Source organism: Tetrao urogallus (genome assembly GCF_951394365.1).
Source record: "Tetrao urogallus genome assembly, chromosome: 7".
Taxonomy (NCBI): Eukaryota; Metazoa; Chordata; class Aves; order Galliformes; family Phasianidae; genus Tetrao; species Tetrao urogallus.
This window is the reverse complement of record NC_136820.1, coordinates 34,984,647-35,008,525: the sequence shown is the minus strand read 5'-3', so window position 1 is coordinate 35,008,525 and position 23,879 is coordinate 34,984,647. Positions and strand designations below refer to the sequence as shown.

General features: G+C 38.1%; 1 protein-coding gene across 1 annotated transcript in view; it reads left to right on the top strand.

The window, feature by feature from the left end:
• Positions 1 to 23,879, top strand: part of PRTFDC1 (phosphoribosyl transferase domain containing 1) — a gene marked incomplete at both ends in the record, with an annotated part of 41,961 nt that continues 18,082 nt past the window's right edge. Inside the window, 3 exons of the mRNA XM_079538544.1 lie at positions 1 to 60; positions 4,749 to 4,855; positions 7,731 to 7,914. Coding sequence (XP_079394670.1) covers positions 1 to 60; positions 4,749 to 4,855; positions 7,731 to 7,914 — 351 coding nt within the window. The remainder of the gene's footprint in view (positions 61 to 4,748; positions 4,856 to 7,730; positions 7,915 to 23,879) is intronic.

Genomic DNA, 23,879 nt, shown 5'->3' with positions numbered 1-23,879 from the left:
ATGGCCGGGCACGGCGGGAGCGGCGCGGCGGCGCGGGGAGGCGGAGGCCGCGGCGTTGTGGTAAATGCAAGCGGCGCCCGGCCCGGCCCGGCCGCTCGGGACCCCTCCCGCTTCCCCGCCGCCCCTTCCTTCCTTCCCGCCCGCGCTGCGCTCGGCCCGGCCGGTCCCCTGCTTCGCTCCCGGCCCTGCCCCCGCTCCGAGCCCCGCTCCGTGCCGTGGCTTTGACAGAACGTATTGATTAATAGAGCTCGAGGTGTCCATAGAGCCGCTCCGGCTCCCGCCGCGATTCCGGGCTGCCTTGGCGCGGTGCGGGCCCGTGGGGAAGCACCGTCACGTTGCTCCGCGCCCTTGTGTGGCGGGAGGAAGCGAGCACCTCAGAAAGGCGCTTGAGCGCTGTGGGAATGAATGAATGACGCAGAAGTGAAGGAATGTGCTCGTTGTTCCATGGCGCAAGTGAATTTATCCTATAAAACAGACACCGAGTTGCGCGGTATCGCTGGCACCCCGCTGGGAACGCTCTGACGTTCCCGCAGCGGCGGCTCGGCGCTCACACCTTGACCGCCGCTGCGCCTGGGCTGAGCTACGGCCGCTGCCTTCTCCCGGTGGTCTCTGCCATGGTCAGTGCCTGTCGTAATGTGCGAGAGAGTGCTACGGCAGAGATGTATGTTCCTCGCTGCTTTTGCTTGGTACCCTTCCAAAAACTACCGGGAGAAGGATTTGCATTTACAAAACACGGATTTTGCTTGGTGCTCAGCTGTCGTATTTCGTACCAAAGCAGAACCCAGGCCTTTGTTACTTTAAGGGAAGAGCTGTGCTTAGCCCCTTGTGTGCCCACTTGGTTGGACAACAAAGCCAGCAGTGTTCCTCCGAAGGTAGTTCAGTTGGATTTCTCCGTTTTCTCTTTTCTGTCTCAAAGGAAGTCTTTCAGATCTTGCCATGTGTTTTTGTATTCTTATTTGTGTACATTCGATCAGCTTTGTGGAGACTCACCAAGAAATTTCTCCTGGGCTGCTTGAACATGCTGAACATGAACTTAAGAAATAGCTGCTTCTTTCACTGTGGGTTTTTTTAAACACATTTGTGTACCAATATAATTAGTATCTGTGTTTATTTATCTGGTCAAAACAATCAAAATTTTTCCTTAGGTTTTTCAAGGATTAAAGCCGGAAATACTCATTGCACTTTTAGCACTGTATTTGGTTTTGGGCTTCTCACCATAGGAAAGATATTGAGTCCCCAGTGTGTCCAGAGAAGGGCAACACAGCTAGTGAGGGATCTGGAGCAAAAGCCTTCTGGGGAGTGGCTGAGGGATATGGGTTGTTTGATCTGGAGAGGCTCAGGGGAGACCTTGTAGCTCTCTACAACTGCCTGAAAGGAGGCTGTGCTGAGGTGGGGGTTGGCCTCTTCTCCCAAGTAACAGAGATAAGATGAGAGGGAATAGCCTCAAGCTGTGCCAGGGGAGGTTCAGGTTGGATGTTAGGAAAAATTTATTCTCAGAAACATTGGCACAGGCTGCCCAGGAAGGTGGTGGAGTCACTGTCCCTGGTGGTGTTCAAGAACTGTGTAGATGTGGCACTGAGGGACGTGGCTCAGTGTGCATGGTGGAGATGGTTTGATGGTTAGACTAGATAATCTCAGTGGTCTTTTCCAACTTTAATGAGGCTGAGATTCTATGGAACGGAAGTTGAATTTAATTTGAGATTTACATTTTTTTTGCTACTGAGGGTAATCACACAGTTCACAAGCAAAATGCTCATCAGAATTGGCAGTTACCTGAAAATTGTCCTACAGCATAACACTCTGATTAGCTTTGGGATAAATCAGATTTTCTAAGGCATATTGTTGGGAAATGTCAGTCTAAAAAAAAGTAGACTACAGAATGGACTTATTATATTACAAAGCAATTAATTAGAAAGTACATATGAATTTAATTTTATTTGCCAAATGCCAGTGGACACTTGTAAATAAGAATTTCTTTATTCTAGTTTTTTATTCCTGAGAACCAGAAGGATAGATAAAAGCATAAGGGTCTCATACTGATGCTGTTTCAGAAAGGATAGTTTGTAACTTGAATAAGAGATGTCTATTTGTATGAATTCTGAAGCAGTTTCAATTCATTTCGTGTGATGTGCACCATGTTTAGAAACATATAATTTGATGAGAAAGATGCGTAAAGAAGTGATACTGACTTAAAGAACTGATATTGGAATTTTTTTTGTGAGAGCTTATAGCTCTTACGTAATTCAAATCGCTACATGAAATTGTTTCCTTTTATGTTAAAGTGCTTCTGTGCAGGACTGTGCCAGACAGTTCATTGCTACAAAATATTTAAATAAGTGTCAGCCACCTCTATGCCCTGAGAAGGAAGACAGGAAAACAGGCTTCCCAGGCCTTCAGCGGCAATGTTTTTGAAGCAAGATTTGCCTCATTAAAATTCTTGCTGAGGAGTATATTTATACTCTCCTGTTTCTGTGGAAACGAGGAACATAACTAAATAACTTTTTTCCTATGTGTAGTCTCAAGGCTTGTGTAAGTCAGGAAAAGCTTTCATTGATTCCAGTGATCTCTGAGTCATGCTCTTTATGCGCAGGCATACTAGTTGCCAACAAAGCTTTTTGGTTTGTTTTGTTGTTTTATTATTATTATTATTATTATTTTTTAATACAGAAACTATTGTGCAGAGCTAAGAACACCTGATGGTATGGGTGTCTGTAGTTGTCCACGGATGTGGAATAGAACCCAACCAACCAAAAATCTGTGAGATGTAGCGCTGTTATCATGCAGCACTACACAGCACTGCAGGTAACTTCAACAAGATTACAGATGTGAAGGAACAGCTCAGAAATGAGTATGCCATGTTAGCCTAGGTATCTTAGTGTCATGGTTTGTTGCTCTACTGGATGAAATTATAAGTAGAGGTTAGTTTCAGAGACTGGCATTTAGAAGTCATGTTTAGTAGAAATGCCATGCAGAGGTGCATTTCTCAAAGGCAAGTCTCTCAGCATTTTTCCTGCTAACTAATATTCACATGATCAAGGAGAAAGACAATAAGTTACTCAAGGAATGTGACTGTGAAGAAAACCTGTTAGGTATCACTTTATTCTGAATCATAGAATGGCTTGGGTTGGAAGGGACCTTGAACCCCTTCTAGTTCCAACTCCCCGCCGTGGGCAAGATTGACATCCACCAGATCCCACTGTCCAGGGCTCCATCCAACTCAGCCTTGAGCACCTCAGGGATGGGGCATCCGCAGCTCCTCTGGGCATTCTGGGCGTTCCAGTGCCTCACTGCCCTCTGAGTGAAGAATTTCTTCCTAGTATCTAATCTAAATCCCCCTCTTTTTGTTTAAAACCAATCCCCCTTGTCCTATCACTACCTGTCCATGTAAATTTTCAGTTTCCATCCTTCTTATAAGCTCCCTTTATGTACTGGATGGCCACTGTACAGTTTCCCTGGAGCCTTCTCTTCTTCGAGTTGAACAAGCCTAACTCCTCAGTCTTTCTTCACAGGAGAGGCGCTTCAGCACTCTGATCATCTTCATGGCCCTCCTCTGGACCTCTCTAACAGTTTCAGATCTTTCTTGTGCTTGGAGTCCCTGACCTGGTTGCTGTACTACTGATGGGGCCTCAGAAGAGCAGAGTAGAAGGGGACAGTCACCTCCCTCACCCTAATGGCCACCCCTCTTTTGATGTCGTCCAGGATACTGTTGGTCTTCCACACTGCTGGCTCATATCTGGCTTTTCATCCACCAGAATCCCCGAGTCCTTCTCCTCTGGGCTGCTCTCTATGGGTTCTTCTCCCAGTCTCTACACGTATCTGTACAGACTGGAATCTATGTACCTATACTGAAGCAAAATTTAATTATGATTCCAAGAAAGATTTTGAACTTGCAGGTCTTGTTTTTCATGCAGAATTGTATTGTGAAAATTGTTGGCGAGGAGTTGTAGCATCTTGTTTCTCTTAGGAATCTACTGATAACTTTGCCTGGCTGATTTTTGCCTTATATAATCTCTACTACCATTGTATTCTCATAGTTGTTGTACTCTGACAGTTATGAAGCTAATGTGTATTAAATCTTAAAATACTTTTTGCTGTAAATGTGTGAGTTTACAGACTAGCTGATATTGAGGTGACACATGAACTCTTGGTAAAAGTTTATCTTTGATGACTTACTTAAATTTGGAACCTTGCTTTTGGCAAGACAGTCTTTCACTGATTTTTATGAATACAGTCCATGAAGCACATAATTTACTATATGTACTGCTCTGTCTATAGAATATGTGGCTTTACACTACCTCTAAAGCAGAATTCATGCTTTTAATTTATGATTTTATACCTTCCAAGCCCACTGTCTGAATCTGCCTTTGCAGAGTCCTTTCTTTCTGGAAATCTTACATTTGTATTTCCGGTTTGCAAGTAGTAAGAAACTTAGACTTGCTCTAGTTCAGTATTATTTCCCCTCTATATCTAACTGTAACTCAAGTGAATTTTCCCATGTTCTTTGGAAAAACAAAACAAAACAAAAACCCCACTAACACTTAATTTCTGAGGTACACAAAAGCAAAATAATGAATAGAAAAAATAAAATAATAATTTCTGATTACATAATTTTGAAGCTTATTTTTTATGTGTCAGCATATATGGAAGAGTGTGTGTCATTCTATTATTTCAGTCCAGTGTACTAAACGAATGAGTTTATATCAGTTATACACCATTGGGTATTCCTAACAGTATTATTTAATATTCAGATTTCAGATGATTGGCCTGGATACAGTCTGGATTTGTTCACTTATCCACAGCACTACTATGGAGATTTGGAATACGTGCTTATTCCACATGGCATTATTGTTGACAGGTATGTGTGGCTTTTTTTGTTATTAAATAAATACTTTGGTCAGTATTTGAATTCTTTTTTGTTATCCGTGTTATCTGCAGGCAGTGTATATATAACATTTGTCCTAATATGTTGTATTATACATTTATTTGTTTAATTTGGGATGTAAAAATACTGCTTGACAGTTAAGAAATGATAGACTTGCTGTCTCTTGCAACTCATTGTGTAATTTGTTTCACCTAGCTTCTGATTTGGACACTGAATGGTACAGGATTCCCACAAAAAAGAGAATGTGATCATATAGAGACACTGGTGCTGAAGTGCCAGTGTACAGGAGGGATGAAACGACACAGGAAGGACAAATACAAAGTTCTGCACATAGTAATACTTGAATGTTTCTCTTGCACCCTGTAGTATGTTTTTTACATAAAAAGAGAGAAAAAAATCTGTAATTGAGTACAACTTTGAGAATTCCCTAATAGAAATCATTAATGTAGACTAACCCGATTGTTCCAGACTGCACCATTGACTTCTGTCATTTAAGCTGTGTAGAGAGCCAGCCTGCCTAGGCTTCATCAACCATCATACCTCCTAGTAATAGTTCCTGTATGCTCTCAGTGCATGCAGCTAAGTTGCTTTGATATTTGTGGTAGTCCAACTCAGTGTTGATACTCAGTTGTTAATTTGATATGCTGTTAAAAATCTTCTCAAAAACTACAAAATGAAAAATGGTAATACTTAAGAAAGTATTGGGAGCATAGAATCATGGAATCGTTTAGATTGGAAAAGACTGATAAGATCATCTAGTCCAACCAGTCTGAATGGATTTCATGGGATATTTTTAATCTGCAGCTTTCTACCTTCCGCATTTAAACAGCCAGTTGCAAGTATTAAAACTGTTGGAACTCCTTGAAAGAAGGTTGTAAACATTCATCTTAAGGAAGAGTAATGACTCCTATATTTGTTTCAAACACAAGCTTTCTTTCATCACCTTTTCAGCTACCATTGTGTTGACTTTTTTGTCTTTTTTTGTGTAAGGCCAACTGACTCTTGGTTCATCTTTTTAAATAAATATGTTACTACTTTATTTCTCATGGGATTCACTATAAATTTGTCTGAAGTAACAGTGGTGTTTGGTGTTTTTGTACTCCAGCAAAATGAATTCCACTGTATTTTTGTACTCTTCCAGAAAAGGCTCATTCTGTTCTGATGGACAAGAAAACAGAATTGAATATATTGTGACCATGCAAAATTTTCTTGTAGGAAGAAGGCTCAGCACTTGAGAAAATTTTCTTGTTTCTCTGTACATAGGTTTAAAAACTGGCATCTTTTTACTGAGTACCTTTTTGTCTGCTCTGGAGTTCATACTCATTTAAAATACTAACAGGTCTTTGGAATTTTTGGAAATTTCATTTCCTAAGACAATCTAAGAAATAATATAAATAAATATCATCAGAAAAATGGTTCTTCTGAATAAAAAGTTTTCCCCATAACTCTCAGACTTGATAAGAGATGACAAAAGACTTTTTTAATGAAAAAATAAGTGAAAAACTTTTACTAATCTTGGTCTGTACTTCAATAAAAAGAATTACATGTTTAAGATCTAACAAGATAATCTCACAATACGTCTGTTTTCTGAATCTAAAAATATGAATTATTGCTTTACAGAATTTTCTTGAGCATTACGAAGATGTGAAAATATGTCATGTTGGCTCATAACTAGTCTGTTAGCTTCAGTTTAGTGTCTGTTCTTTGCTGGTACATGCATATGTGTAGATTTCACTCAAGTTCAATGTATATATATATAGGGGCAAACACATTTCTATTGCAGGTAGAGAAAAAAATACGATCATGAAAGATGCAGGATAAATTATGGGATTTATCTATTGATAAATTACATATTGCCAAGAAATGTATTCTTATTGAATCTACTAATCTAATCCAGAGACTTATCAAAAAACTTTCCAGAAAAAAAGCTTCTACAGAAAACAATGCACTGAGTTGTTCTTGCTCAGAACATTAAATGGCATTTTCAGTTTTCTGTTGATCTGAGTTTTACCTCTAGCAGTGACCAGGTATTTGTTTTAGATCTAAAATACTCTCTACCTTGTTCTTTAGAAATGAAAACTATCTGAGATGAACATTCAAGTTTATTGTTTTCATCTTGAAAAATTCTGTACTAGTAAGTGGCAGAAATGTTGCGTCTTTTGGTTTCAATCTGCCACATTGTGTTTGCAATGCAGAATAACTGAAGAGAAGACCCTGCAACTGCAGGTTAATCAGGACATAACCTTGATTATTCTCATGTGTGTGACCGAGAACAAGTCACTTACACTGCACTCTACATAAAATTTTTATTGATGAGATATGTCTTTATAGTACTTGCTTATATTCTTATTAAAACTGTACTTGTAGCATTCTCCAAAGCCTGTCAGTTTGAAATATTTTTTAATAATTCTCCTCCCTCTCTTTCATTTGATTTAATGTTCTCAGGTAGCAAATAAAATAATCAGATATGTCGTTTTACAGAAATAATTTATATTGAAGTTTCCTCCAAGACAAAACTGAATGCAGTGTTTCACCTATTACTCCGAAGTCTCTGAAGTGCTTGTGAATTCAGCACACAGTGAGATGTGCTACTCGTTTTATATAATTAGGAGATTAATAAATTTAAACATATCCAGCTTGATTCACATGCTTTGCGTCTTGCATCCAGCCTGCATATCTGCCTGTTGTTCAATCCCACTCAAACCAAGTCAAGGTGCTGAAGCAGACTGTGGGCCATGCAATATTTTTATGATTCTATTTCCTTGTAACCATAAGAAAGCATACCATAAACTTAGGGAACGCACACCTAACATTATTTCATCTTTTTTTCTTTTTTTTTTTGCCCCAGGACAGAACGACTGGCTAAGGATATTATGCAAGACATTGGAGACAATGATATTGTGGTTCTCTGTGTTCTCAAAGGTGGCTACAAGTTCTGTGCTGACCTTGTGGAGCACATCAAAAATCTCAGCAGAAATTCAGAAAGATTCATCTCCATGAAAGTCGATTTTGTTAGACTGAAAAGTTACCACGTAAGTCAACATCCAGTTGTGTGTTCATAATAAATAGTGGACTCTCACAATTGTGGTACTTTTTTAATTACAAGAAAAAAGCTTTGAAAAATCTTTTTGTTTCAAAATATTTTTTTGTGATTTTTTTTTTCCCAAAATATTTGTTCACAACCCTGTATACTTTCTGAATAGTGTGAGTGATAGTATGAAGCATCCTCAAGCTGTATTTTTTATTTAGCCTGTCATCACTTTTGGACATAAAATTATTGAAGTTCTCATCTTGTGGAATGTCTACATGTTGTTTGTTCTTGAAATCCTCAACAGTTTTGTTGTTATTTCATGTTACTTCTCTTTACATTCCTTGTATCCCTCCACAGTTTGGCACAACTTCAAGGAAATAAATCTCTGCCATATTCAATGCTAAGTAAATGAAGTGCTTTGTTCCTGATAACATGCAGTTTACATGGAAGCAAAATATACCACTAGATGATGATAGTGCTTTATAAGAAAATTAAATAAGATGTTGAACCAAATGCAGTGCTGAGGCAGGCTCAAAGTCCTCCTGTTATCTTCTGAAGAAGTTCTGCAGTAATGATTCATTTGTTTCTGTGGGGCAATGATAATGAGATGGCCTGCATCTTTTTGGAGTGTGTGATTACAATTTCTGTTTGCATAAGCTGTACATATTTATATTCCACATTGTACTTCTCGTTCACACCCATAGCGAGGGAGCATTTCTAGAAGTTGTCCTAGAAATGTCTGAGGAAGTACACCGAATGCATGGGATGATTTCTCTTTGAAATGGAACTTGTTGAGTTCAGGAGCTTCCACAGTATCTCTGTGTCCTTTCCACAGACAGGCTGATTGGTGGGCATTTTGCTCTGCTCTCAACAACCATATGCTTTTCCTAATTTTTGCAAATCCAACCGTTTTTTTCCATCATAGGAGAGAAGAGTATGAGTGCCTTTTGTCTCCATTTGGTTAGAGCTTGGTCCTAGGGCTTCTGTTTCAAGAACTAGTAAGGTGTGTGAAGGACATGTGCAATACAAAGACTGTACAATACAGTTTCCAGTTATTTACCAGTATTATAGAGCTAATTAATAAATCAGAAAACTAGATTAGTCTCATACAAAGGTATGTAGAAATTAAAGATTTTTCTTCAGCATGGCAATGACAGCAATTCAGTAGTACTGCTTAGAGAATAATGCAATTATTTAAACTGTTTTGTGGTTTTTTTTTTAACATCATAGGTAATGCCCATGGCTTTCCTACTGAGTTTTCTCTTATCCAGTGTGAGGATACCACAGTTTTAATATATCTCTTCTGGGTGACAAGTCAAGTCTTATTAGCAATGCTAACCCATAATCCTTAGGTGACATGAGACATATACCACAAAAGTTTTGAAATCTTCACATAATTACTTAAGAAATAAAGTAACAGCATGCTATATAAAGCTGAAACTGCAATACAAATTTGGGCATACAGGATGCAATCATCAAGGCTAAGTTCTGGATTATCTTAGCATTTGATGGCTGGATATTTTGGGTGCTTCAGCAGGAAGTTAACTCCTTCACCAGAACTACTGATTGCATCTAATTTCTAGAAAATAAATATTTCTCATAAAAGCTTCCCATCAGATGTCAGACTGAAACTATTCTTGATTGGAACAGAACTGTCCTTGGAGCAGTGCTTGATGTCTGCCTTGTCTTGAGAAGCTGAGCAATATTGGAGTGTAAATTCAAAATGACGTTAATGTTTGTGGGTTCATTCAGTGAGCGATCTGTAGTTGTAATGCTGACAAAAGTACCACTGCCTGCTGTCCTTTGCGTTTTGAACTACAGCTGGGTCCAGTTCAGTTACAGGTAAGGGGAGTTTCTCTGAAATTTCAGATCATAGCCCTGTGCAACACAGCTCTGGTCAGAACATTGGAGCTGTTATGAGTTTGAATGACTCTGCCTCCCAGCTTTATATGAGACTACCAAAGCCTTCATGTCAGTTTATTCTCTAACAGCATACCCACAGTGATTTACACTTCAACATGATTCTAATAATTACAGTTTTATAAGTAAGACCATGTGAAGTTTTGAAGCACTACCAGTTCTGCTAATTTCCTTCCTTTTGCCTTTTCTGTTCTGCTCTCTATGAAGACTTATTATATTGACTCATTTTTTTCTGTTTTCATTCCTCTTTCGTTTTACAAACAGTTCTTTTCATACAATTTATTCTGCTTCCTTTTACTAACTGCTCTCTATTTCTCTCTAAAGGGAATCCTGCTGCTCTCAATGTACTTCTTTCAGATATGTATCCTTTCCCTCCCCTCCAGCTGTTTAAAACCAACAACTAATTTCAGCTCAAATTCATGGGATTTTTGAATTGTCTCATTCCAGCTTCAATACTGAAAGGTTAGTCAACTTTTAGAGGTCATACTTTAAACTGGGGAGTTCCTGATTTAACTGTGTAGTGCAAATGGGCTGCAATTGTGACCTAAAATCAGATGTTGGCATCAGTGACAATATCATTAAACTTCTTCATCAAATGAATTGATTTTTTAAAAAGCATTACATTTAAGTTCTCTGGGTATTGGCAATATGAGTGGCTGCTTGTACTTCTAGAATCAGAATGGTTTTATTTGATTTGGGAGGTATTGAAATATGTACATAAGACTGATTGTTTTTATGAGAAAAATTCCCATGTTTTGCAAGTGTTGCCTTGTTTCAGGATCTCATTGGCATGTCAGTAAACTGACTTTTGTTTATATAGAAGTAATACGGGAAAACACTGTTAATTCATTATTTTATAGTTATTTTCAGAAGTCCAACATAAGAAACTGTATTTAAAAATACTGTTTATGTTCTTAAGATCTGAGGTAGACTGATGTAATTATTTCTTTGTAAGTGGTATATTTCTGCACCTACAGATACAAAATTTGCTTACAAATTAAGTACACCTATTTTTTTCTTTATTGACCTACATCTGAGCTTTTAAGTTGCTGTGCACATATATAAACTTCCTAGCTATCCATACTGCACCATTTTAGCATTCTGGTGAGCTAAGGAAATGGAAAAATACAGTTCAGTTTCTATAGGAAGTAAAAATATGCTTTCAGGCAAGGCTGCAACCTGTGCATTCAGTTACAGGAACTGAAGGTTTAAGAACCAATATGTCCAGACAAAGAAATACTAAAGTAGTCCTCTCCTGAAATATGATGCAGGTATGGATAAGCTGCATGCAAAGTTTTAAGGGAAAACAATGGAAATACTGATAGAATCTGGCAACATCTTACATATCAAATTCAAAGTGACTGGATTTGAATATAGCATAAGTTATGAATAGGGACTTTTGAGTGGGAGAATACTATCTAATCTGAGTGGTGCCATTGACACATTAGAAAGAAAGGATGCTATCCAGAGGAACCTGGACAAACTTGAAAGGTAGGCCCGTGTGATTCTAATGAGGTTCAACAAAGCAAAATGCAAGGTTTTGCTCTTGGGTCGGAGTAATCCCAGATACATGTACAGAAGAACTCCTTGAGAGTAGCTTTGTGGAGAAGGACTTGGGGGTCCTGGTGGATGAAAAACTTAACATGAGCCAGCAGTGTGCTCTTGCAGCTCAGAAGGCCAATGGTATCCTGGGCTCCATCAGAAGAAGGGTGTTCAGGTCTGGAGCCCCCAGTACAAGAACAATGCAGAGCTGTTGGAGAGGGTCCAGAGGAGAGCCATGATCTGGCTGGAGCACCTCCCCTATGAATACAGGCTGAGGGAGATGGGTTTGTTCAGCCTGGAGAAAAGAAGCCTGTGAGGAGACCAGATTGCAGCCTTCCAGTATTTAAAAGGGGATTATAAAAAGGAGGGGAATCAACCTTCTGCAAGTGTAGACAGCGATAGGACACAGGAAATGGTTTTAAGTTGAGGGAGGGAAGATTTAGGCTGCATATCAGGGAGAAGTTCTTTACAGAGAGAGTGGTGAGGTGCTGGAACAGGCTGCCCAGAGAGGTCGTGGATGCTCCTGGAACATCCAGGTTGGATGGGGCTCTGAGCAGCCTGCTCTAGTGCCAGATCTGGAGGTTGGTGGCCCAGCCTGTGGCAGGGTGGTTGGAACTTGATGAGCCTTGGAGCCCTTCCAACCCAGGCCATTCTCTGATTCTGTGATTCAGTTTCACTGTACTGAATTTTCTTCCCAAGTAATCACTCCTGCACAGGGAGTCAGAGCTCTGCATTTCATACGAAAATTTTAAAAAGTTTTCAGATACATGAAAAGTTGAAGTCAAGAATAAAAAGCAATAGAGAAGGAAAATGGGCTTGCAAATATCATCCAAGGCAGACCAGTGTGCCCTTTATGTGCACTTGTTCTTCTGAATTTTTTTTTTCTCCCGTATTGTTTTCCCTAGCTGTCTATTTCATTCTTAGAATTATTATGTGATACTAAATTAGTATGATAGTAAACTTCATGTTCTGGAGCAGGATGAATGAATCTCGATGGCATAGCTTTTCCCATGAAAAGGATATTGAGCTAAACTAGGAGTGAGTTTGATCATTTTCTTATAGACTTCTGTGATTTCTTTGGGTATACCTGTGTGGTCTAACATGACAGCAGACCAATCATCTCTGTTATCTTGAATGTGCATAGTGCACTTCTGAAAGAGGATTGTAGATGTATTGTGACAGTCAGATGATATATCATAGTTACAGATTCCATGTCAAGCAAAGATTATTGCAGAATATTGATCTGTTTTCTATGCAGTGCCTGTGGATTCTGGAAGTGCATTTTCCATCTTCTGGTAGCAGGAAGATTTTGTTGAAAATCATCCTGAAAAAATATGAATGAACTTCAAAGGATCGTTGTTTGCTAGTTTGGAGGGAACTTGTAGAAGATTCTGTGGACTGAGCCAATTCATGCAATCCTTTAAAATTAGTACATTATTTATAGTTTCCAGAACATAACTAATAGAGAAAAATGGCCTTGAATTGTAATCCATGCACAATGGTTGCATTCAAGCCGGTTCACAAACAAATCCATTGATATGATCTGTTTCCTCTTCAGCCTCCAGTTGTTTGAAATATATTTACAACTGTTGGTTATTAATCTTGGCATAAACGGGCCCATTACTGCTGCAAAATTCTGAAAACAAGCAACAAAATAATCATTGTTTAGTAGAAATCTGAATGTTTTTGTCCGTATGAGGCCATTTCAGTAAATAGTTTTGCTAAACCACTCTACTGTAGGAGTAAGGAGACCGGGATTTTTTAATGAGTAAGCTGAAAGCTAGTTAGTAAATGTAGTAAAATAGTTTATTTTTCTGCCACACAGCTTTACTTTTCATATGCCATTATTAAATATTTAGATTTTGAAAAACACAGCAGTGTGAGACATCAGACTGTAACCACTGTGTGCAATGTACATCTGTTCTTTGCATAATCACCTATTCCTATTCAAGATAATTTTATTGTACAGAACTTATTTTTTAAGTGTGAACTTTACATTTAGATCTTAAAATGTTAAGTTGTGATCAACTTACAAGCAAGTAACTTCTTAGTGATTTTACTACTGCAGCAACAGAAAAGAAACAACTAAGTGCATTGTTTGGATTTAATGATTTGCAACCAATCCCCAAACTCCTCAGCAGTGTTATGATGATTGTTTATCTCCATACCTACCTGCTGTCATAACACAGCTTATGATCTCCTGAGAAAAACGTGTGTTCTGAGATGAAAGGGAACCCACATCGGCTCTTGCAGTTAGTTACAGGCTTTCTCTTGGGTAACTTCTGAATTCCCTTGATTTTGCTTCATTAGCACAATTTGGCTGATGATCATTTCATCTTCCTTGATGTTAAGTAGCCACGGAAGAATTAGAAATTAGAGCCTACCTGATAGAATTTTGAACTTTGAACTTTAAGGCCAAATTTTGCAATACTTCCAGAGGATTGAACTCCATATTATCTGCAGAAGATCAATTTGATGGGTAAATGGTTGTACGTGTACAACACTTAAAAAAATATTAATTTTCTAAACCTTTTTCAGGAGAGCAGCTGGTGATCAGCCCTGTTGAAACTGAACACCTGTACAGAGATTAAAAATTTGCAACATTATATCTTTTAAAAGATAACTGGCAACAAAAGTCTTTAGTCCACAGAAGCTACCAGTGTTCCTGATAGGGACCTTAAGTTGTAGTTGTGCTGAGAAATGTGTTCTAGTGAGGATAGACAGTGCTGCCAAATAGATGTCTGCCATATGGGCGAGCAAAACATGGGACTCTTGGGACTAGAATTCTATTGCAAGCATTAGCAGAGGGATCTTGTCTTGATGTACTTTTCCACGGATAAAATTATATTCGGATCCTCAAGTAGTAGAATCTTTTTGACTAAAAGCTCTGTGAAATGTTCAGATTTGTGAAAACTAATGAGTAAAAGGCCCTGTAGAGATCCAAGCTGAAGATACTACCAAGTCTTAAGCGGGCACTAAACCTGTCTCTGGATTTCTGGTGGATTTCATCATTTTCTGAAACTCGATGAGACCTGAAGTTGTTAATAAGATGAGGAACAGTGGAAACAGATCGTATTTTGTGCAGAGAGAATGTTTAAAGTGCTAGAATTCACAGCCCTCGAAACTCCTCCAATCTGTGTCCAAATGTTCATTTTCCCAGTGTTAAGATTTGTTTAAAAACAGAAAGATTTTCCTGAGGGAAACAAAAACTGCTTTGAGTTGCAGTAGTGTCTTACTGCAAAGTGTCAGCCTCAGAGACACTCAGTCTTTTCAGAGAAATAACTGAACAAGTGTTAGTAGTGGAAATTGTTCCAAAAGTTTATTCTTGCAACTGGCTGAATAATTACAAAAAAATCATGTGAGGAATGTCAGCCCAGTTGGTTAAAATGTGACTGGTGTTAGCAGTGTGACAGGATGACAGCTTTGAGAAAAGTTCATGCCAGATACATCTGTGTCACACCAGGTATGGATAGTTCTTAGTTTGTTGTATAAGCTAAGACTCTGGAAATGGGCCTTTTTTTTCCTGACTGCATCTGCACTGACTCGAGCAGTGACAGCCTCCTGTTATTCTTCATTGGGTGTGGTGTCCTCGTGCCAGTCACATTTGCCAGCTCAGTTTGTTCTGAGCACAGTTCAGCCCATGTGAGAGTGGTTTCCAGAGGCTTCCCATCCAAACTGCTCCAGCCAGCTAGGTCCATTTCTAATGAACCAGCTGCACACAAGCATCTCAGCCTCCCAGCAGCCCCTGCCAGAGGGAGTTACAAGCAGCTGGGACAGCTGGTGAGCAGTAAGTTGCATAGCCAGGACCGCTCCAGCTGGAGGCATGGGTCTGTCCATAGCCTGTGAATCCTCCATACTGGAGATGGAGCCTCAGACCCCACCTCTCCTTTATCAAGGATCAACCTTAATTGCTTTTAGAGAGCCAGCCTACATTTCCTGGTGCTCCAAGGCCAGATGGAAAAAGCCCTACTATTCGTAATAAAATGTGATCCAAAGAGTTGGTGTCATGATCTGGAGGTGGATGCTCTCCTAGGCATCCACAGCTCCATTCAATCTGATTGCAGAGCTTTGAGATATGAGGGCTTAAAGTCATCACTTGCTCAAGGCTGTCTTGAATGTAAGAAGCAATAAAATGTTTCTGAGTGATTTTAATTAAAACATACAGCATTTCCTGTTGGATGCTGCTTACAGGTCAAAGTGTTAGTAATAATCTAAGGCACTGATTTGTGGCATAGTTCAACAAAGATCATTATAAACCTATCATAAAGGCAATTTATCAAGTTCATCTATAATGTAAAACTTGCTCATAGAAAGGTGATCTCTGTAACTTTATGCATCAGATAATACACCTACACACCACTTAAATATGTTAACACCATCTGAATTCTTAGGGATTTTTTTTAAAGTATGAGTAAGTGTTTGAGTGATTCACATATAAAAGATTCGGGCGAACCAAACAGATCAGCCGGGGGAGAGCTGAGTAGGAAGCAGCCTGATTGCCATGGGGACAGAATGGGAACAGATGTGGCTGTGAAGGCAAGGTTGTGCTGAGCTCCCCAGCACTATCAAAATACTATTTTAAGGAGTTTATGAGACACATTAACGCTAGCAGCTGCCTTCCTTCTCAAGAAACTTCATTTTTAGTCATTGTTCCCTGCTTAGCTGTTGCCTTCATTTGTATTGCTTTATGTTTTTTAGCTGTGGAATTCTAACTGAAAAAATACATATACACACATACTTTTCAGATAATATGGGATCGATACTCTGTTCTGCTGGACTTCAGATCTAATGCAAACTCCTTGAGAGATTTTCTCTAATCTTTCTGGAGGAATTTGTCTCTCCCAAGGGCAGTGTCTTTCTAATAAGCTGTCATGTTTTTCTTTTGAAAAATGTTTCCCAAATTGGAAAAAAAAAAAAAGTTTTAGATTACACCATGTCACAGAGGGTACAGCTACTGTGAAAAAATGAAGTTTTAAATCTGAAGTTCATTTTTCTTAACTTTTTTAATATATTTTCTTCATGAGCCTTAATCTTTGGTATATTTCAGCAATCCAGCCTTCTGGAACATCTTGACATTTGAGACTGTGGATGTTTTTTAAACTGTTTGATTTGAGAACAGATCCAAAGCACCAAGGGATATCATTTAAGATCATTCAAGAGGTTGTCTTTTAGAAGGATTAGATTCTGAAGTTCCCCTGGATGCAGTATTTGTTGTAAAGCGGTGGTTTGCTACAAAGCCTAACAAAATTGAAATTAAGTCTTAGTAAAATATTTTGTTGTGTATTCTGCCAAAAATGTAGCAAGGTACTGCTAAATGACATCTGCAGCAATACTATCTATCATCAATAGGAGAGACCATATTTTCAGGTTGCTTTGCAGTATCAGGGAGATAGGCTTTTCCCTATATGAAAGGTCCAGAACACAATGGTCGCTAATCCTGCTGTACAAATGAGATCTGGCAAGATTGAAAGTACCTTGCCATGTTTATGCATTGGCAAAGTACCACCTTGATTCATTTATTTGGATGCTAATAATACTATTTAGTGTATGGTTTTTTTTTAAGATCTGAAATGGGGCAAAATTAATTAAAAGATGCCTGAGGGTTCTAATTTTCTCAAGGAATTCTATGACTCTGTTCTACTGGCATCTCTTAAATGCTGTTTCTTAAAACAGATCATAGCATGTGTGATGTGCCACACCTCAGGGATGCTGTAAGGCATAAAACAAAAGGGTTACTGTAAAGGAATATAATGATAACAAAAAGTGCTGTGTTACTTCAATGCTTAGTAGTGTGACAAATACAAAATTGGTTTCCCTCTTCCTTTGATAAACATAAGTTTGAATATTTAAATGGAGAAGAAATACTAGAAAATAACTTTTCAAGAAAACTGACAAAGGTTTTGTATTGTCTGAAGTTTCCAAGTTGTCACTAGCTAAGGGACTAAATGTAGTGGTATGAAAGAGTGCACTACAGAGCTGTAGTAATTGTGATAGTCAGTTGTACACTAGGCTTCAGATTGCTAAGAGGGATTAAACATTTGAGTTTTTTATTTCTTGAGAATTTGCTTAAACTTGTCTATCTGTTGTTTCAGCCCATTGCAATGTGACAGGTTTGAAGGTTTCTCTCCTAGCTTCCTTTTGTCATCAAATCCTAGAAGCTGCTGATGGTCAGGTCAGGAGGTTGGTACTTTGTGCTTAGTCTAGATAAACCTGCTTTCTCCCATCTTATCAGAAGCTCTCAATGTTTTTAGTACAGAACTACAAACTTGCTGTACTTTTTTTCGCTGTTAGTTTACTTTTCTGTGCTACTTTTCAGTAGAATTAGAAACATGGGGTAAGACAGTACCTGTGGATCTGGTAGTGTCCCAGCTGGCATACTAATACTAGCAAATGTGACTCCTAGTCCTGCTGCTGTGATGCTCGTGTATGTAATGATAAACAGTAATTAGGTATAAGATAGATACTCAACTTAGTATAGACTTAAACCAACAGTGATCTTCTTTTTGCTGACAATAATATAGTGGACCACAACCTGCTTGATATCCTCTATGTCTGCATTGCCTTGGCACAGCAACAAGAGGTTTCCCTACAATCTTTAGCTCATGGCAGTCTACTGAGAACTGAGGAAGAAAAGAAGCCCCAGTCGGCCATGCTGTGATCGTCGGCTTGCATGTGGGCTGTAATACCACTTGGCAGACCTAAATGAGTGCCTGAGAAGGATTAAGGCAGTTCTGGCAAGCATGGTTCCTGAATTTTTCTTTTTCCTGTAAGTTTTAGATTTGATGTTTAGAACTCTTTTTTTATTTGAAAATATTTGAATATTTTTAATTTTGTGTATCTACAGAACTTAGTAATATATGGAAATATGGTGTTGAACACATGCATCCTGCATAAAAAAATCTATATATAAATAAAAACCCACCCACAAAACCATACTGTAAAGAATTTACATCTTTTAGTATTTGTCTCCAGCAAATATGTTCTTATTTACAGGTGTAATCTGTATTTACTTAGTATGTCAGTTCCATCTCTGCTAATGTCTGAGAGTACACACAAGAAGGATCAATTCCAAATGCCTTGACCAGGAGGTGAAAAGCTTCAGTGGCAGTTTGTGCTTTAGTAGATATCAGAGGATCTTCATGGAAGCCTTTCCTATGAGAGATTAATTTTTAGTACCTACTAAATCATGCTTGTTTCAAGATACCTTACCTTCTTTGGATTAAAAACATAAAATACCTATAGGAGTCCTGGTATACAAGAAATTACTGACTGTGTGAGCAAATGATTATAAACAGTCCAATTTCTTAAGTTTAATAAGTTACTGTTATCCTGAAAGTTAAGCTGAAGGATCTACCTTGCTTTTATAGAAAGGAAGAATCTTATACATATGCTACTGCATCAGCTAGTGAGGAGTAGTTCCTTGCTGCAAGCAAGTTCATTGTTTATGTTTCCCTGTCCACAGCCTACTTTCTCACTGCAGAGCTCTGGACTTCCCTGGAACAGGATAGACAGGCCTAAATTTGAAGCTTTTCCAAATCTGTGTGATAGAGCTTTTTGTTTAGGAATAAAAACACGGAGGAAAAAGAATGAGAAATAAGTGAAATTAGTCATACTGTAGATGGGAGCATAGAGATGTAAAGGTATGTCTTACGCTGTAGTAACTGAAGCTCGGGTTGTAAATTTGTACTTGTATGGGTTTATCTATCTCAGGTTATGCTGGCAGTAAGACAGGAGACAGTGCAGCACTGTTAGTGGTATAGTTAACAAGCAGGTCAGGAAGGCTTTGTGGCCTCAACTTCAAGGCTTATGGAGATGTACAAAGCCGTCAGTGCTTCAAATATAAATGTACCTTTACTGTTCCTGTGCAGCAAATGGTGCCTAGCAGTGATTGTATGCCAGTTTACTGTAATTCTAGTTGGTTCATCATCCTTTTTATGTTCATAAGGTACTTAAGGCAGCTCCTACAAATCTATCAGTGACTTGGCACTGGATTGTTTTGAATACGGGTGTGCCCCGGAGGTTGCAGTCTACCTTTCAGTGCACGTTTGATTCTTGGTAAGGGAAGGTATGCTTTCCAGTCTTTACCAGGAATGATCCATATCACTCCCATTCATTTGCACAACCTTCTGCTTGGCAGGACTTACTAGCTGTTCTCTGAATGTTGCTAATTAGATGGTCCTCCCAGTTTCCTATCATGAAAACAGTTCATGTTTTGACCTACGCACTTGAGGTCCTTTGTTCATAGCTGTTATTCTTCAGAGAAAGAAACCCAAAATAGTATCATTTCAAGTGTATGTTGCTTTTAAGTATGGTACTTTGTGTATAATGACTCCACTGATCTTCTTATTTGTGATGATATATTGAAGATAATTTAATAGCTTGTACTTGATATGTTTAAATGCTTGACTTTACTCAGTAGTCAAAATACGTTGATAGATGATGTGGATATCATACTGACACTTCTCAGACCAACACGTACACTTCTCAGAGGCAGCCTGCAAAGCAAGCAAGTTCTATACTAGGATGTCTGCATCCAAACTGGAACATCAAAAAATTCATGTTAATTATTATGTTTGTGACAGAAATGATACAGCATGGTCCTGTAGCAAAAGATGATATAATTATTGAACAGTACATAATTCCAAAGCAGAAATATTTATAATTGCAGATATATCTAGCTACATTCTGCAAATACCTACAATTAGTTTCTACCTTGCTATTTGCTAAATGGAGAAAGTCCGGCTCTCTTATGAATCAGTTAGCTTCAGTTCAGTCACATAGAAGTAATAATTTTCTATTTAAAGTTATGTGAGAGGCATTGCTTCTGTGGCTTCAGTTTTGATGGATGTGAACTGGGAAGTAAACTCTTGTCATATTTGCTTCTGTTCTCATCTGAGTGCTATTTTTTTTCTTAACTGTAAAACGTACCTGTAATACATGTTAATTTTATGCCAAAATATATAGTTCTGCTTGGGTTTTCTGTCATTTTCCATTTCAGTTTCAGCGGTCTGTTTAAGCAGTTGCCTTCCACACAGCCATGCCTCTGAAATTCTATCTATTTCATAAGTCAGTTGTGTCTGTGTGAGGTTTCAAAATATCAGTTTTTGTACCAAGAATTTTGTTCATATAATCATCATTCATTACCCTGGCAAATGTCATCTCCCCTTTGACTTCAGTGCCATCCACCTTGTTCCCTCAGTGCCAATCAAAATGTAGCTATTCCAATTGCCTTTAGAGGAACTATTACACATCCAGCCCAGCTGCTATCCTTTCTCTGGTATCAAACACAAGTTATTGTTGTATTGAGACATTTTAAGACTCTGTTCTTCCAGATAATGAACCCCACACAAATGAAATCCAATTGTTTTTGATATTCAATGGGTAAACACTATTGGTAAATTTATATTTATAATCTTGGAAATCTAGATTGTAGAGTCCTATTAATCATCCTAGATAATATTTTTGAAAAAAAAAAATTGCAAAGACTAGTTTGGTTGCTAATTTATTTCTTTTTACATGCAAAGAGAAGTCCTAGACTGGTTGTACCTTTTAAAATCTCTCCTGCAATATACTTTGCTGTAGCTAAAATGAAACCTTTGAGTAAACACACGAGCAAATTATCCTGTTAGAATCAAGGGAATTGCATTAATTGTTTGTGTGAGAGATCCAAAGTGGAGAGTTCAGAATGTTAGTAGTGGAAAGTAGTCAAGATCATTGCTTCTTATATGCCTGCAGTAAATGTGATTGAAAATAACTTTTTTCTGAATGCTCAGTGAGGTTTATGGGATGAAAATATTGATCTCAGTCTACTGAGCTGGGATTAATTTCACCTAACTTCAGATGTCTGACAATTAGACATCTAGGTGTGAATTATTTGCTGTAGATTGCCCGTGAGGTGAAATAGAGGGTTTCCTTGATCTATCTGGCTTCCTCCAGTGATTACGATGGGAGCCCAAGATGAGTTTCATAGATTTTGACTTTCAGATGCCTAAATTAGGGACAGGGTAATTCTATCTTTACTGAAGGTAATGGATGATCCTGTGAGCTTAGCAGTAGCGTGCATCATGTGCTGTTAATGACAAGCTTAGTGGGGAGGCCTATGTGAATGTATGGACTGAACTCTGCTCTGCTTAGTGGATGTGTAGGACAAGCCCATTGGTGAGCTGCTCTGATTGTCACGTTCTTTTGTTTCTCCAATGAATTTTAGATGGAAAAAAAGTAATCACATTTCTTCCCAAGAAGCTGCATATGAGCTGTGCAAACTATAGTGACTGTATGTGTTCTGTGTGATAATGCCTTGGTGTCATTTTGTAATTTGATTATGCATTTAAACTGTAAACTGTTAGAACTACTTTCTTTTTTTTTTTTTTTTTTTTTTTTTTTTTTTGGTTAAAAAGTCTTTGTTTCACTGAGCCCAGTATTAATGTACTCCAGATTCTGTTTCTTTTGCAGAGTAACAGATGTTCACAGTTTGGTGCAATTTTCAGATGAGCAATGTTGTTTATAATAAATTTTCCTGAGACCACCCAACTCATTTCACTTGTAACTTGAACTGTATCCAACTGCTGATCTCAGGAGATGTAAGTGAGATGTAATAATTCTGTGCCTCGCCCAGTTCAAAAGACATGACTTAGTATAGATGGAATTTAAATATCTATACCTTCAATCAACATAGAAAGTCAAAGTTTTATCTCGCATGCTGCAAAAAATGGTGGTGGAAATTGCAGCATTCTAGCTTTCACTCATTAAGTATTCATAGGGTGTGAGGATACATAATGACAAGATGTGCAGGAAATAAAATCAGAAAACAAAGATGAACAGGTGAGAAAACATAACACAGCAAGTAGAGCAACTCCATTGAAGTTTTTCCTGAAAAAATGCAGATTTATTAAATACGGAATAAAGAGAAATGTTGTATTAAATAAAGCATGCAAGGAGATGTAGGGATAGCACAAAATGCATTGTGATTTGTTGGGAACAAGGGCAATGCACTGTTTGCTGCACAAACAAAACCACAGTGTGGTTTTCGGATGTCTATCTGGAATGTTATATTTAGTCTCAGGCATTTAACAGCAAAAATGTTGTTGATAGCAGTTAAATATGTTAGAAAGCAAATACTGAGGAACTTTGGGATACTGAAAGTAAACTTTAATTCATGTCTTTGCATTTATTAGAAGCCCTGTAGACTCAATTGTATCAGTTGTGTGAAAATATGGAATGTCTCCCAAAGGGAAAGAGGAGCACTGAATGACTTGAGAGTGTGAAAATTAAACAAACTGTTCTGAATTGGGCTACAAGAGGTACTGAATGAATCAGATCTCCTTTTTTTTTTTTTTTCCCTGACATTTATTGTGCTTTATACTTAACATTTAGTACAGTGTTATTTTGAGATTATAAACTGAGAACTCAGGAAAAAGCACTGTGAGGTTCCTATGGCAACCGTAGTGTGCACATTCTCTGTATGAATGTTGCAATTACTCTAATGTGACATTGTGTTACTGAGACCTGCTATTTGGCAGGTATGTGTTTCACTTTGTGAATTAATTGATAAATTTAGAAATGGTTCTAAATGGCATGGAAGTCAATGAAACTTTTTTTTTTTTTTTTTTTTTTTCCCTAATAGAATAACTACCCTGTGATGCTAGACATTATTCCATATTTCTTGAAAGCACCTTGTATGGAGCATTCCGAGATGCATTTCTTACGGTGTTTAGACACAGTAACACTCTGCCCTGTCCTCTGACAGCAATCATTCTCCAGTCAGAACACAAGGATTTTCCTAATGGTGTGCGGTTATGCTACAGCCACCACTGTGTAAATACCCAGCCTAGGGGATGCTCAGATCCCTTGGCTCTCAATGGCTTTTGTGTTTGCTTAACAGCTCACCAGTAATAAAGTTGCTATTTAAGCATCTCCTTTTCAGCTGAAGCCAGAAATACCAAATGCAGAGGAAACAGTGTTGCTGTGAAGACCGCTGAAAGAGATTTTTTTTTTTAAATTAAAAATAAACAAATTCATTAATTGCTATACCTCACTGGTCTTTTTTTTCCTTTTTCCTTTTTTTCTTTTTCTTTTTTTTCCTTTTTTTTTTCTTTCTTTTTCAGCTAGCAACCAAGTGCCAACTGCCCCTTTCAACTGCTGTGTGTTGGTTGTTACTGAAATTCTAGCCTTTCTCATTTGGAAATGAAAAAATATTTTGTCACTGCCTTGGTTACACACTCCGTGATAGATATTAGAATCTTCTTTTTATAGTCTAATACTACTCTTGACCTGAATATGTCCCTGACTTTTGAAGAATGACCTGCTCTACAACAAAAGGCCTATGCATTTAAGGCTTAAATGTTCCTTGCCTCTACTTATTATTTAGTTTTAAAATAATCTTATGAGGAATCAGTTGCTTTGTTATTTTTTCTGTTACTCTTGCAAAAATAAGAGAAATGTTGGAATTTATATTAGAAGACATATGGATGTAACTCTCATTCCAGCTCTAGCTCTGTTTCCCAG